At 25.5% G+C, this 12,473-nt stretch overlaps 1 protein-coding gene across 2 annotated transcripts in view; it reads left to right on the forward strand.

Moving 5' to 3' along the window:
• Positions 1 to 12,473, forward strand: part of LOAG_18413 — a gene marked incomplete at its 5' end in the record, with an annotated part of 35,264 nt that overhangs the window by 3,155 nt on the left and 19,636 nt on the right. For both annotated transcript variants that reach the window (XM_020451071.1, XM_020451072.1), the window contains 3 exons: positions 40 to 156; positions 1,062 to 1,170; positions 11,653 to 11,775. In XM_020451071.1, coding sequence (XP_020305179.1) covers positions 40 to 156; positions 1,062 to 1,170; positions 11,653 to 11,775 — 349 coding nt within the window. The remainder of the gene's footprint in view (positions 1 to 39; positions 157 to 1,061; positions 1,171 to 11,652; positions 11,776 to 12,473) is intronic.

The raw sequence follows: 12,473 nt of genomic DNA on the forward strand, positions 1-12,473 counted from the left end.
TTTTAAATCTACTTCACAGTTATTTTGTTTACATTGTAGACGAAAAATGGAAAGTGATCTCGATAAGGCGCAATGTTCATTTGAACGCCCGGATAACGATAAAATGGAGTCAAAAACATTAAAAGTACAATTCACAGTGGAGAATAATAAACAAACGTATGATTTATTAATTTCATACAATTTCCAAAAAAAGCTTACACTTTTAAAATATAAATATTGATTAAAATTTGAATTTAAATATCTTAAAATGATGAAAAATATGAAATGTAATTATGTGATGAATAATGTAAATTTAAAAGTGATAGTTAATTTAATAATTACCAATGCATGTAATCATCAATATTAATAGTATTATGAGTAGTTTTCGTCACATTGTCACACTGTCATATTTTTATATTTCATAGCAGTGAAAAATCAAACTTTTTCCAAGAAAATAAGTAAACAAAAATATACTGAATTTCTATTAATTCATTTTCAAGCAACAGAAAGGCGAAGAAATGAAAAAAAGAAATAATTCAAAATAAAATTAATTTTTATTGTCGCAAAAGATTTTGTCGCCAAAAAAAAAGTTAAAATAAATTAACAAATGAATTAAAAATGAGCATTTTAATAATTCTGACCAAGGATATTGTTGACATTTACTTTCTGTTCAAAAATGAAAATAATTCAGATTGGTATAAAGTTGAGTTAATTTTCTTTTTTTTTTTTAATTTCAGTTCGATGTGACAAATATTAGAAATTATTTGCTATTGGATAAAGTATTAGATAAATGAACGTTCCACTGATTGGTGATAATAGTATGAATTTGATTCGGCTGTAAAAATTTAGCAATGGAATTTTGTGATTAAAATTTGCTAAATTTTTCTTTACAAATTATCATTTATAATTTATACTGAAAGATTCTGTCACATTAACATATACATTTTTCTGTTAGACACAAATGAAAAATTTAACTTCTTCAAAAAAAATTTTTCTAAGGTATATGTTAAACGGCAGGGATGAAAGTTAGTGTTTTTCTTTGTGTAAATTTTGAAATGAAAACAACAAAATTTTATTTTCAGGGATGATACTGAAATGACTGATGTGAACGGGTTGATATCATCAAAAAAAAACTACAAAAATTTATGGCATCAAGCTTATGAAGGTACATGTCGAATGCTAGGAATTAAGGTTACAATTTGGTTTATTTTAATGGTCGTCATTTTTTTTTAAGTCCGAAACATCTCGAGAATTTTTTTTTATTGAAAATAATCAATATGCTGGGAACAATTGAATACAAGTGAGAGAAAGAATGAGAACAAGAATAACGAGTTAAATTACTTCATTAAGACAAAGGTAAATTTAGCATACAAAATATGCGCACATTGATAAAAGAGATTACAAATTATCTTATCACTAAAGGAGCGATACTTTGGTTCAAATTTTAAATGAGAATGAAGTTCTTAAAAGAAAAAAAAAGAAAGGAAAGAAAGATGTAAATTTTGCAAAATTTAAAGAACTTTATATCTACTGATAAACTGGAAGACATTTATATTACCAAAAAATTTTTAAGCTTTTACAACAATAAAATGTAAAGTAAGATATCCCGAGAATTATCTTTCTGATGATTACAATTTTTTTTTCTTTTTTGCATGTTTAGAAGAAGACAGCTTATCTTGTTATCTTTTCTATTAAAGTATTTTCTAATTCATATATTTTAGCTTAATTTAATCGGTCACAATTTAATTTTAAAACATTTTAGGTATGATTTGCATGCTTATATTTTCAAATTTAATTCATTATTAGTACTTAAATAAAAATATCCGCTTGTAAATGAGTTTAATTATTTATACTAAGTATAATGTTATTCATATATGTTTATTATTGGATAATGTAAACATTTTCAGTTTTACTGTATCAATAAATGAATATTAGGAATGGAGATAGTGTTATGCGTGATAACTGGACGTATTCCTATCCCATCCTCCTATTACCAAAAATTTTATCATCTTGTCACATTTAATCCGGGAATGTAACATGAAAATGAATGAGTTGAGATCATTAGTTGACAAAAAATAAAAAAGCAGAAAAAAGTTTTCGGGGTATCATAAGCAACTTTTATAATACTTCAAGATTTGAATAATTATCTGTGATACACGTCAAATTTTTCTATTCAGTAGCAAAAAAATAGTCAAATTAGGCTAAAGTAAATTAGCTGACTTTTTAAGTTTTTTGAAAATTTCAAAACCAACCATTTTAAAGCTTCAGAAATTTTAATTAAATGCCAGAAATGAAGTGCCAAATAAAAGTGAAAATATTATTATTATTGGTTATTATTGTTTCATTATTATTAATTGCTATTATTATCAACTATTATTAATGTTGCTATTACTATTATTATTAATTATTATTATTACTAATTATTATCAGTTACTACTATTATTATTATTGCTATCATTATTGTAATCATTGGTTTTATCTTTCACTTTTTTTTGACACAATTATGATATCTAATTCATTACAATTTTTATTTTCAATTAGAGAAAAAAAACCGTTTTAAATTCTAAAAGTATTTTATATAGACGTGTGTTTTGTGTGGAAAAGCGGGAAGTGCTTTCCTTTTCTTACTAATCCATTTATGACTTTAATTTCAGTTCGTAAAACTGATATTGTTTTTGAATTCATTAAAGATGAACTACCTGAATGTTCACAAGCATCATACTTCATTTTCAGTCCTACCTTTTTTTCAATTTGAAACCTATTTTAAGAGACACCGTAAAAAAGAAACATTTCGATTATTGATTCTGGATAAATTTTGTTGTAAAATTTGTTTTAATTTTTGTAGGATATCCATATTATACTCCTGCAAATTATTAAATTCTTAGTTAATTATATACCATCAGCTACTAGCAAATGGATGGTTTTTTATTAATTACTATTAATCTTACTCATTCAGTCATTGTGGTAATTTAATTTAAATCATCTGGGAATAAATTTTCACTAGTTTAAATATTATTTTAGTCTATAAAGCATAAATTGTTGAAGTTCACGGAAAATGCCATAATTTTAGTCCATTCGTTTGTCAAAAAATTTACAAAAACTGTTTTTATTTATTATTTAATGCTGAAATTTAATTTAATAAAATTAGAATTTTAATAAGAAATAAGAGAAATTTAATTTAATAAAAAATAAAAGAAATAAAATTTTCTCCTTTACAATCATTTGAAATTTGAGACAGTTCGAACTAAAATTAGAGGTAAATTATTTCGTTTCAATTCGAGAAATTGAAATTTAATGATTTGTTTAGGAACAAATTTTTCGACACAGTAATTTTCCTTTTGTTGTATTTCAGGAAAGCAATTAAATTTTTAAATAGTTTAGGATAAAAATAAGATAATAAAACCAGAAATTTAGCTTAAATGCATGGTAATGGCAATCAGAAGTTAAGGTAGAAGCAAAATGATAATAACAAGATGTTTAAGATAGAAGCACGTTGATAATCGCGGGAAGTTTAGTATTGGAGTATGGTAATAGTAACCGGAAATTTAGGATAGAAGTAAAGTAATAGTTATTGAAAATTTAGGATAGAAGTAAGGTAATAGTTATCGGGAATTTAGGATAGAATTAAGATAATAATTAGCGAGGAATTCAGAGTCGAAATAATAATAGCCTAAAGCCTAATGCAGAAATAAAGTTATAATAGCAAGAATTTAGAACAAGAAATGGAATCATAAAATATCAGTTTTTCGAAGACTAAAAAAAAGTATATTGTTTGTCATTTATTTTCATAATTTTTAACGAGGAAAAGATAACATATCTTTCAAAGCGCCTTTTTGGAATTGCCTTTTTCACTCTTGGCTTATTTCAAAACAGCCAAGATCTCTCGCCGCATATATTCTAAAGCTGTCTAGTCTCCTTTTAACAGCCAGATGTTCTTTTTGCATTTCCTTTTGAAATCTGCGCCTCAATATTTCTCACTTCCTTCATGGTTTCTTATTGACCATTCTTATTTCCATCTCTTGGCATTATTTGAAGCTTTGAAGCCTTTTCTTGCAACATTTTCCGCCTCTTCTTCATATCTTTCAACTGGAAAAAAAAATGGAACAATTTTTCTTTAATTCAAAAAAATGTTATGCATTTATTTCCTTTTCCCTTTCCACTTCTCTTTCCTTCCATTTTCTTCTGAGTAATATTTGACAAAATCTATGTTTAAGACAAATTAAAATTTTCTACACAAATTTATTGGTTACCTCGTTTTGATACCTTTTTTTCAGCTGTACCTTAATCCTCTCTTGTTCATATGTTATCGATTTTTTGTTTTACTTAGTCTGAATCAATCATTCAATCGATCAATAATTTATATTTAAGATCATTGTAGTTATGTTATGATGGTCAAATTTACTTCTTTTGTTTTCTTTTCAACATAAATGAATATATCAAAAGAAAAAAAAATTAAAAATTGAAAAAGACGTCATTGTGTCATTAAATATTTATATAATGATAAATCATTTTATGGTTTAAGTACTTTCCTAAATCTTTTTTTTTCTTTTAGTACTTCCTAATTTAGTTATTTATTCATTTTTTTCTGAGTATGGAAAGGGAAAATTTAATAAACAATCGAATTAACAAAACGAATTTTAAAAAAAAGGGTTGAATGTTTTTTTTTCAAAATTTCATCAAACTTATTTACAAAATGATCACACAACTCTCTTTTTTTTATAAAAAAAATTCTTAAAACTGAAATGATCATATGAATAATTCATATTTTTACTTTGCATCCTGTTACCTAACTTCAACAAGCTCAAACTTTAGTAAGTACTAGTATTTTATCTCTAATTTGAATTTAATTTAAATTGAAAACAATAAGGGATATTTCACTTGCTCTCTGAAATAGTCTAGCTCTATTTTTGTTTTTAGTTTTATTAGTATGATCATGTCGGATTTCAATCATTATTTGTTATATGATAAAGCTTTCTAAAAAAGTGAGATATCCAAGAAAAAGATAAGAAGCAAAAATTCTATAAAATAGGAAAAAGTGACTGTTTTTCTTTTTTTGTTCGTTTGCTTATTTAAAATGTTACGAAAAGGATTCTAGACTAGTCTAAGCTAACTAATTCAAATTTGATAGCTCAAACTAATCGACAATGTTGTAAGAAAAATGGCGAAGATATATGACAAAAGTTTATCCATTCCGATATTTGTTTCAAATGTTTGTTGTATTTTAGCACTTCCAAATTTTATCACATCATATTTTCCATTTTTACTTATTTCAGTTTTTCATTTTGGCATTTTACAAAAAGAAAATTTATAAAATGAATTTCAATCCTTTTTTCTTTGCTTTTCCTTCTTCATTATTTAATCTTTCGATAAAATTTCAGAAAAATTTATGGTAACATTTAAATTGGTAATGCTGTTTTTTTTTTTCCTTCCAACGAAATAATACGACAAATTCATTGCTGTCACATATTTTGTATTCATGGATGAATAATATACAATTTCTTTCGGGAATTAATTATTTTTCGAAATTTATCATTTTTTTTTAAGTACAATCTATTTTATTTTCCTATTTTTTTGTTCCAATTTAATAATTTTCCTTAATTTTTCTCCTATAATTTTTAATTGCTCATTCCAGTTAATTACTTATTGTTGTAATATTTGTAAAAACCAGAAAAGGGATCTTTAAAATTTAAATGAAAGAACCAATTTTGTTTTTGTTTTTTTTCCTATTGAATTGTTATTCTTTTTTCATGTGTAAAATAATTGTAATTACAATTCATTTATTCCGTGATTTATTAAGTTTTACATTTTTTTATTCCATTTCTTGAAATTATAATTATTAGAGATATTAACATGCTTCTTTTTGAAAAGTATCACAATTTAAACCTCCCAATTTGTAATTTATTAAATTTCAATCTTTATCCCTCTCAATTTTTTTATCTTTTTCTCTTTCTTGGCCTTCCTCTTTCTAAAATTATCTTATTATTCGTCAACAATGATAGCTGTTTATGCTAAAGCTCGGAAATCAATGATTAAAAATTATAAAAGATCAAATGATGGGATGAAATATGGAATGCAAATTTATTAATGATTTGATGGAAAGCATAAATAAAAGACTAAGTGAAGAGAGTTTGGATGAGAAATGAAAGAATGATGTTAATGAATAATGAATTAATTAATGAGCATAAATAGTGATTCAGTAATACTGGTAATGTCTATGCAAGAAAAAAAGATTAATGATTAATTAAAAAGTGGGATCAATTTTAGTTTCTATATTTGAAAATTAACCCATAGTAGTTCATTTTATTTTTTCATTTCTTTTTTTTTCACCATCTAATTCACCAGTAATTTCCGGCTTTTTCCCTTATTTTTTCATTTGCTTTTCTCCTTTTTGCTTTCCTTTCCCATACAAAATATCCTTTTTCCGGTTTTTTCCGGTTTTTTCATTTTCTTTCCTCCTTTCTCCTTTCATTTTCCATACAAAACATCCTTATTGTTTTATATTTTTTTCAAATATTATTTGTTTTAATTTGATATCATTTTTCTTATATCATTTCAGTTTTATCTCCGCTATTGTTGCACTCTCGTGTATTTTTTTATTTCATGTAGAGTTTAATTTATTTATTTAGATTTTGATAAAATTTCAATTTTGTTGAAATTGAAAACAGTTATTTCTCTATTCAAGTTAACATTAAATTAAATTCAGCTTTTCTTCTCTTTTTTGTTCTTTTCGCAAAGATTAGAATTTCTTTTGGCATATTAATTTAAAAAAATCATATTAATTAATTAGAAATGACAAAGGATTATTTAGTATTGTTTGAGGATTAATTTGACATTGATGAAAACATTAAATCGATCATTAAAGATGATCGATCAAATGACATAGCCGCGTGACACTTGATGACTCTAGCAGGTAAGCTTCAAATTGTAAACCTATCTAATTGGAAGCAAAAAATTAAAGTAACCAAGTAATGTGTATTATTTATGCAAAATTATGCATGGTTTTTCTTTTTTCTTGTATTACTTCGTTATATTAGCTTGTATTTTGCATATTTTCCCTCCACTTTTCATCTTTTCTGTTGTCTTTTTATGCAAATTTTCCTTTTGATTAATTACTTCTGATATGCTTATCTCATATTATCCTCTCGTATGTTTATCTTTATTTCTAGACACTACAAGGTTTTGCTTGTTTACCTTATATTGAAAAGATTGTAAGTCATAAATAGATTGGTTAATTATGATTAATTATGATTGCTAAAATCAATAACATTTCGTTTATTTATATGTGGCACTACGATAGCTGCTCTTTTACTTTCCGTTTTGAAATTCGATCTCACAATGATCTTTAATTATTATCATCTCCATCCATTTATAATTGCAGCAATCCTTATTTTATCATTAATGGAATAATTAAATACTTGAAGTGAATTTCACAGTTCACAATTTTTTCCATGTTTCTACATTAATTATAAGAACTTTTGCCAATTGTTTATTGTAACAAGTAAATTTTGAATTTTAAATTCAATATGAATTTGATTTTAAAATTTTGGCACTTTAACCACTTTTGGTTAAAGTTTTTTTTAAAAAAAATTCCATACTGCACTCCAAAATTTTTCCTTCATTTTTGGAACAAATGCTTACGAAAAAAAATAGAATCATTTTAGGAATTTATCAAAGTCTTATATAATTTCACTTTATGATATTTTTGGAAATACGAATAGGATATCCGAATACGTAAACAATGTGACATCTGGCATAAAATTTTAAATAAGTCATAGAATCTTATCCCATAAATACAATTCAGTCCTATCATATCTTACCGCTATCAGAGTCTTTTTTCTTCGTTGATCTTCGCCGATCTTTTGCTTTTCAGAATCTCTCTTTTACACTCATCTTTGATCTTCTGGCTGCTAAGAATCATTGATTGCCATCGGAATCTCTCTTCTACATTCATTTCTATCGATTACGATAAGATTCTTCTATCTTCATTTCTGATTGATAGGAAAATCGCATTCTGATCACTAATAATTATTAAGTTCACAAAAAAAATTTTTTACAAATTTTTATATTTCAAAATTTTTTTTTACACTTCTCTAATTTTATTTAAATATATACTTCCCTAATTTTTTCCAATATATATGCTTTCACATATATTGCTTTTTGACGTGAAACGTTTCCAACGTAATATTAATGGCGTGTTGACGTGAGGTCATCAATGATTAGACCAAAAAAATAAAAAGGCGTGGCACTTTTTATTATAATATTTTCAAATAAGCAATTATAATTAAAAATATATTTTCAAATGGTTGCAACAAATCACAAGGAGAGAAGAGAGAGAAAGAAAGAGGGAGGGAGGGAGAGAGAGAGAGAGAGAGTGCTTCCCTCTCTGTCTTTTTTTCCTCTTTTAAAGCTTTCAAACTTTCCTCATCCATTATTAATTACTTTTTCTTCCTCCTTTCATCCATTCAATGATATTTTTCTTCTCCTAATTTTAGATTCTAGTTAATGTAATAGCTTTATTCATTATTTGTTTATATTTTGTTGATTTTTTCTTTCTTTTTTTTGCAATAAATTCTTTTTTCTTCTTTGCTAGAATAATATTAATTGTTTTTAATTTTTATCAATTTATGCTAATTTCTAAGATCGAATAGTAATTGGATCGAATAGTTTTAATTTGAGATTGAACTTTGGATGATTTGTATTAAATAAAGTATCACTTGTAAATATACTGGGAACTTGTATCAAATTAAGCTACCACATGTAGATAAAGTCATCGACATTTTTTTCTCAAACTAAAGTATCGTTGGTAGATATGTTCGGAACTTGTGTCAAAGTGAGCTAATATCTTGACACGAAGTAAGCCAAAGTAAGCTAATTAATTAATGCTTGTAGATGGAGTTGAAGTAAGTATCAAAGTATTAGCTGTAGATAAGATTGACATTTGTAACAAAGTATCATTTGTAGATAGGATTGCAACTTATATTAAAGGATTTAGATTGATAGAGAAAATAAACGTACCAGTGATATATACCTTTTTAATCGTATATACGCAAACAATTTAGATCATAAAATTAAAAACTGATTAAATATCCCATCTATTTGTTGCTTCACTTAATGTTTGAATTCAGTTCTTTTTTCCTTGTGTAATATGTGGTAGTGTAAAAAGAATCAAATTCGAATTGTTAATTTAATTTTTGAAACGTTATCTGATGACGAAAACATATTCTTCCATTTATATTCAGGATATTGATGATAATTGAATGAATTTATGCTGAACATCAGTTTCTGGACATCTTCTATTCCAATTTGGCCAATTTATTAATTCATTCTTAACATTCTTTCATCCTCAATTTCATTTGAAATTGGATTAAATTGATGAATTTCGCAAATATTCACGGTTGAAAAAATGCTAAATTAGCTTAACAATTCTACCTTATTCTTCCAGTCATAAATTATGTAATCGATTTCTGCAATCAATTCAAGAATGGCGCAACAGCCCGCCGTATCCGATCCGACTGCTGCTTTATTGGCATTTTCGAAGTCATTCAAGAAAATACGGCGGGCTGAAACTGTCACACAAGCACGATGTGTTAAACAACAAAATGTTGATGATCCATCGATGATACATAAATATACGAAGATTCGTTCAACAAGTTTACCAAATTCAAAGGATCTATATGTTGTTGTGCGTGATAATGATAAGCGATCGTTGACAAAAAAAGTTTCAACTCTGGAAGAAGCGAAAATTTGCAAAAATCGAAAGTCATTCAATTCATTGTTTACAATTTTGTCATCATTTCCTTCTTCATCATTCATTTCAACTAACGGTTACTTGACCAAAGAGTATTGTGGTTCACATTTACAAACAAATGGATCAATAGCAACCACTGTTTCCAAAAGAACAGATGATAATACTACAAAATTGTTAAAATCAACTTTAGCATTAATCACGAAATTAAGCATATATGACAAAATGAAACGACTTCATAAGGTAAGTTAGTTTATAAACTGAAATCAGTAACAATGATTTTTTTTTCTTGTGAAAATAATTTCTTTTGTTAATTTTTATCTTTCATCCATTATTATGGCTTCTTTTCTCAATTCTTCCGACTTTTTTAACATATTTGCAAATTATGAATTCAATCAAATATTAATATTCGAATATAAAATATAGCATATAATATTTAAATGACCAAATATCTGATTAATCTCTTTTTTCTTCTTTTTCTTTTTTCCAATTTACCAAAATATGCATGGGGAAAGAATTATTTTTTATTTCAATTTTTCAAATGAATAATTATGGCTGCAAAAAAATTGCAAAATTCTTTTTTTTTCATCAAATTCTTTGATGAAACCTTGCATTAATTGAATTTTGCTAAATTTCTTGAATTACATTTTGATAATAAATTAATAACAAATCACTGTAATGCATTATTCGTAGTTTATTTATCAATTTTTTTTTGTTTTTTTTTTTTTTGCTCAGTGTAAGGGAAAAAAAACAGAATATTTGAAGTGGTTTATAAGCACTTCTCTTTTTTTGTTTGAAAATGATTTTTTCTGGAAATAATGAATACGGAAAATGGAAAAGTTGTCAAATTTGAAAATGTATAAGAGAAATATGCGATGAAAATGTATAGTAATGTTAAAAATAATTCGAAGTTATATTATTTTTTTTTCCTTTCCTTTTTTTTTCTATTATAATTTCCATTTTGATGTCACTTACATCATCCTCTCATTGCAAACTTATCCATAAGGATAAGAAAATTCATTTTTTTTTGGCTACTTAACATTGGCGCATATGTTCTATATACACACAATTACCCAATGAGTGGCCTGGCCAATTTATCAGATATTTGAGAAGGGAATATTCGATTACCAACCAACCAAGAAAACTTATGAAAGCTTAAACAAATTGAACCAAACAGAACGGGGACAAAATTGAACAATGAATACAAAATTTAAAAGAAACAAAGCATTTTTGAACATCAGATTTTCATGTTATCATTTGAAATTTATCAAAAATTCCCATTTTCTTACAAATAGATTAACTGATATGGAAAAAAAATGGAATTTGAGAATGTTGTAGGACCCATTTCATAAGGTTAAATTTTAAAATTAGCCAAAAATCCACCAGTTCGAAAAAAACCAACGTTTTCTATGATTACTTATCAAATTGATAAATATAAAAATTTCAACAGCTCAACATCGGGGAAGGTAAAAATAGCAGGTGAAAATGTTTCAAAAGCATCGGTGTATTTTAAGTTAACAAAAATTACATATTCTAACTGGTACAATAATTTGAACTTGATAAAGAAAGATCCGAATGATCATTGATTTTCAAATAAAAAAGGGGAAAAAGGAGTAAGCTAATCACTTCCTTAATAATTTGAAACAAATAAAAAATAAGTGGCGAATAAAAAACTTGATATAAAAATTGACATGAATGACGTTGAAAGTTAAAGAATTATTTCAAAAAAAAAAAGTAACATGACGTAAACATTTATAATAATGACTTAAATTCGTAAAACAATTTGCGCCATGTAGAAGTGAAAGGGGGAGTAATAAGTGTTTATGAGGTAGTAAAATTCGAGCACTGATTATATAAAACCATTAAGTGGGGAGATCATTTTTTAATTTTCATGAACTAATTTAAAAGAAATTGGAATCATATTTCAGCCAACTTTACTTGAAACAGATAATGCGGAAAATTCATCAAGTGCCTTTTATCGAAGTATTGATGCGATGCCTGATATGAATATATCACGTACCAAAAAGACTATACCTCTTGTTAGTGAATTGGTATGTTCTTTGACTTTTTTCTTTTTAAATTTTCCTTATGAATAAGTTTAAATTTAAATATGGAGTAATCCTATTAATCAAATCAGGAAAATATAATTTTTTCTCGAATTAGAAAACTTTAGAGAAGACTCTATCAGTTACACATGAATTACATTACCTTATTTCATGTTCAAATCAATTCGATAATAGATTATTAGCTAAAATTTTTGACATCTTGGAATCGCTAATTTTGAAAGATAAGAAAAGATAAAATTTGAGTTTTAACTAATTTTTCCAACATTTTTAAATCAATCATAATCATTTTCGCTAAATATTATCATTATTATCAGTTCTTCTTTCATTCATTAATTGTTTCCTTGAAAAAATGGAAAAAATTAAAATTCTTTACAATAATTTATATATAATATTGTTCTAAAAATTTCTTTCCGATGATTAATTTCATTTCATTTATAAGCTCTGTAATTTGAAGCAATTTGGAGAAAATTTTATGATTTGGGACGAATTCGAGAAAATTCACACATTTGAAAATTTACATTAGAAAAAAAATTCGCTTTAAACATATTAGATACTCTTCTTACCTTCTTTTTCTTCTACTGTTTCTTTTTCACTTTTTTTTTTGAATTGGTATATATATATATATATATATATATATATATATATATATATATATATATATATATATATATATATATATATAT

The sequence above is a fragment of the Loa loa genome, assembly GCF_000183805.2.
Source record: "Loa loa unplaced genomic scaffold supercont3.298, whole genome shotgun sequence".
Lineage (NCBI taxonomy): Eukaryota > Metazoa > Nematoda > Chromadorea > Rhabditida > Onchocercidae > Loa > Loa loa.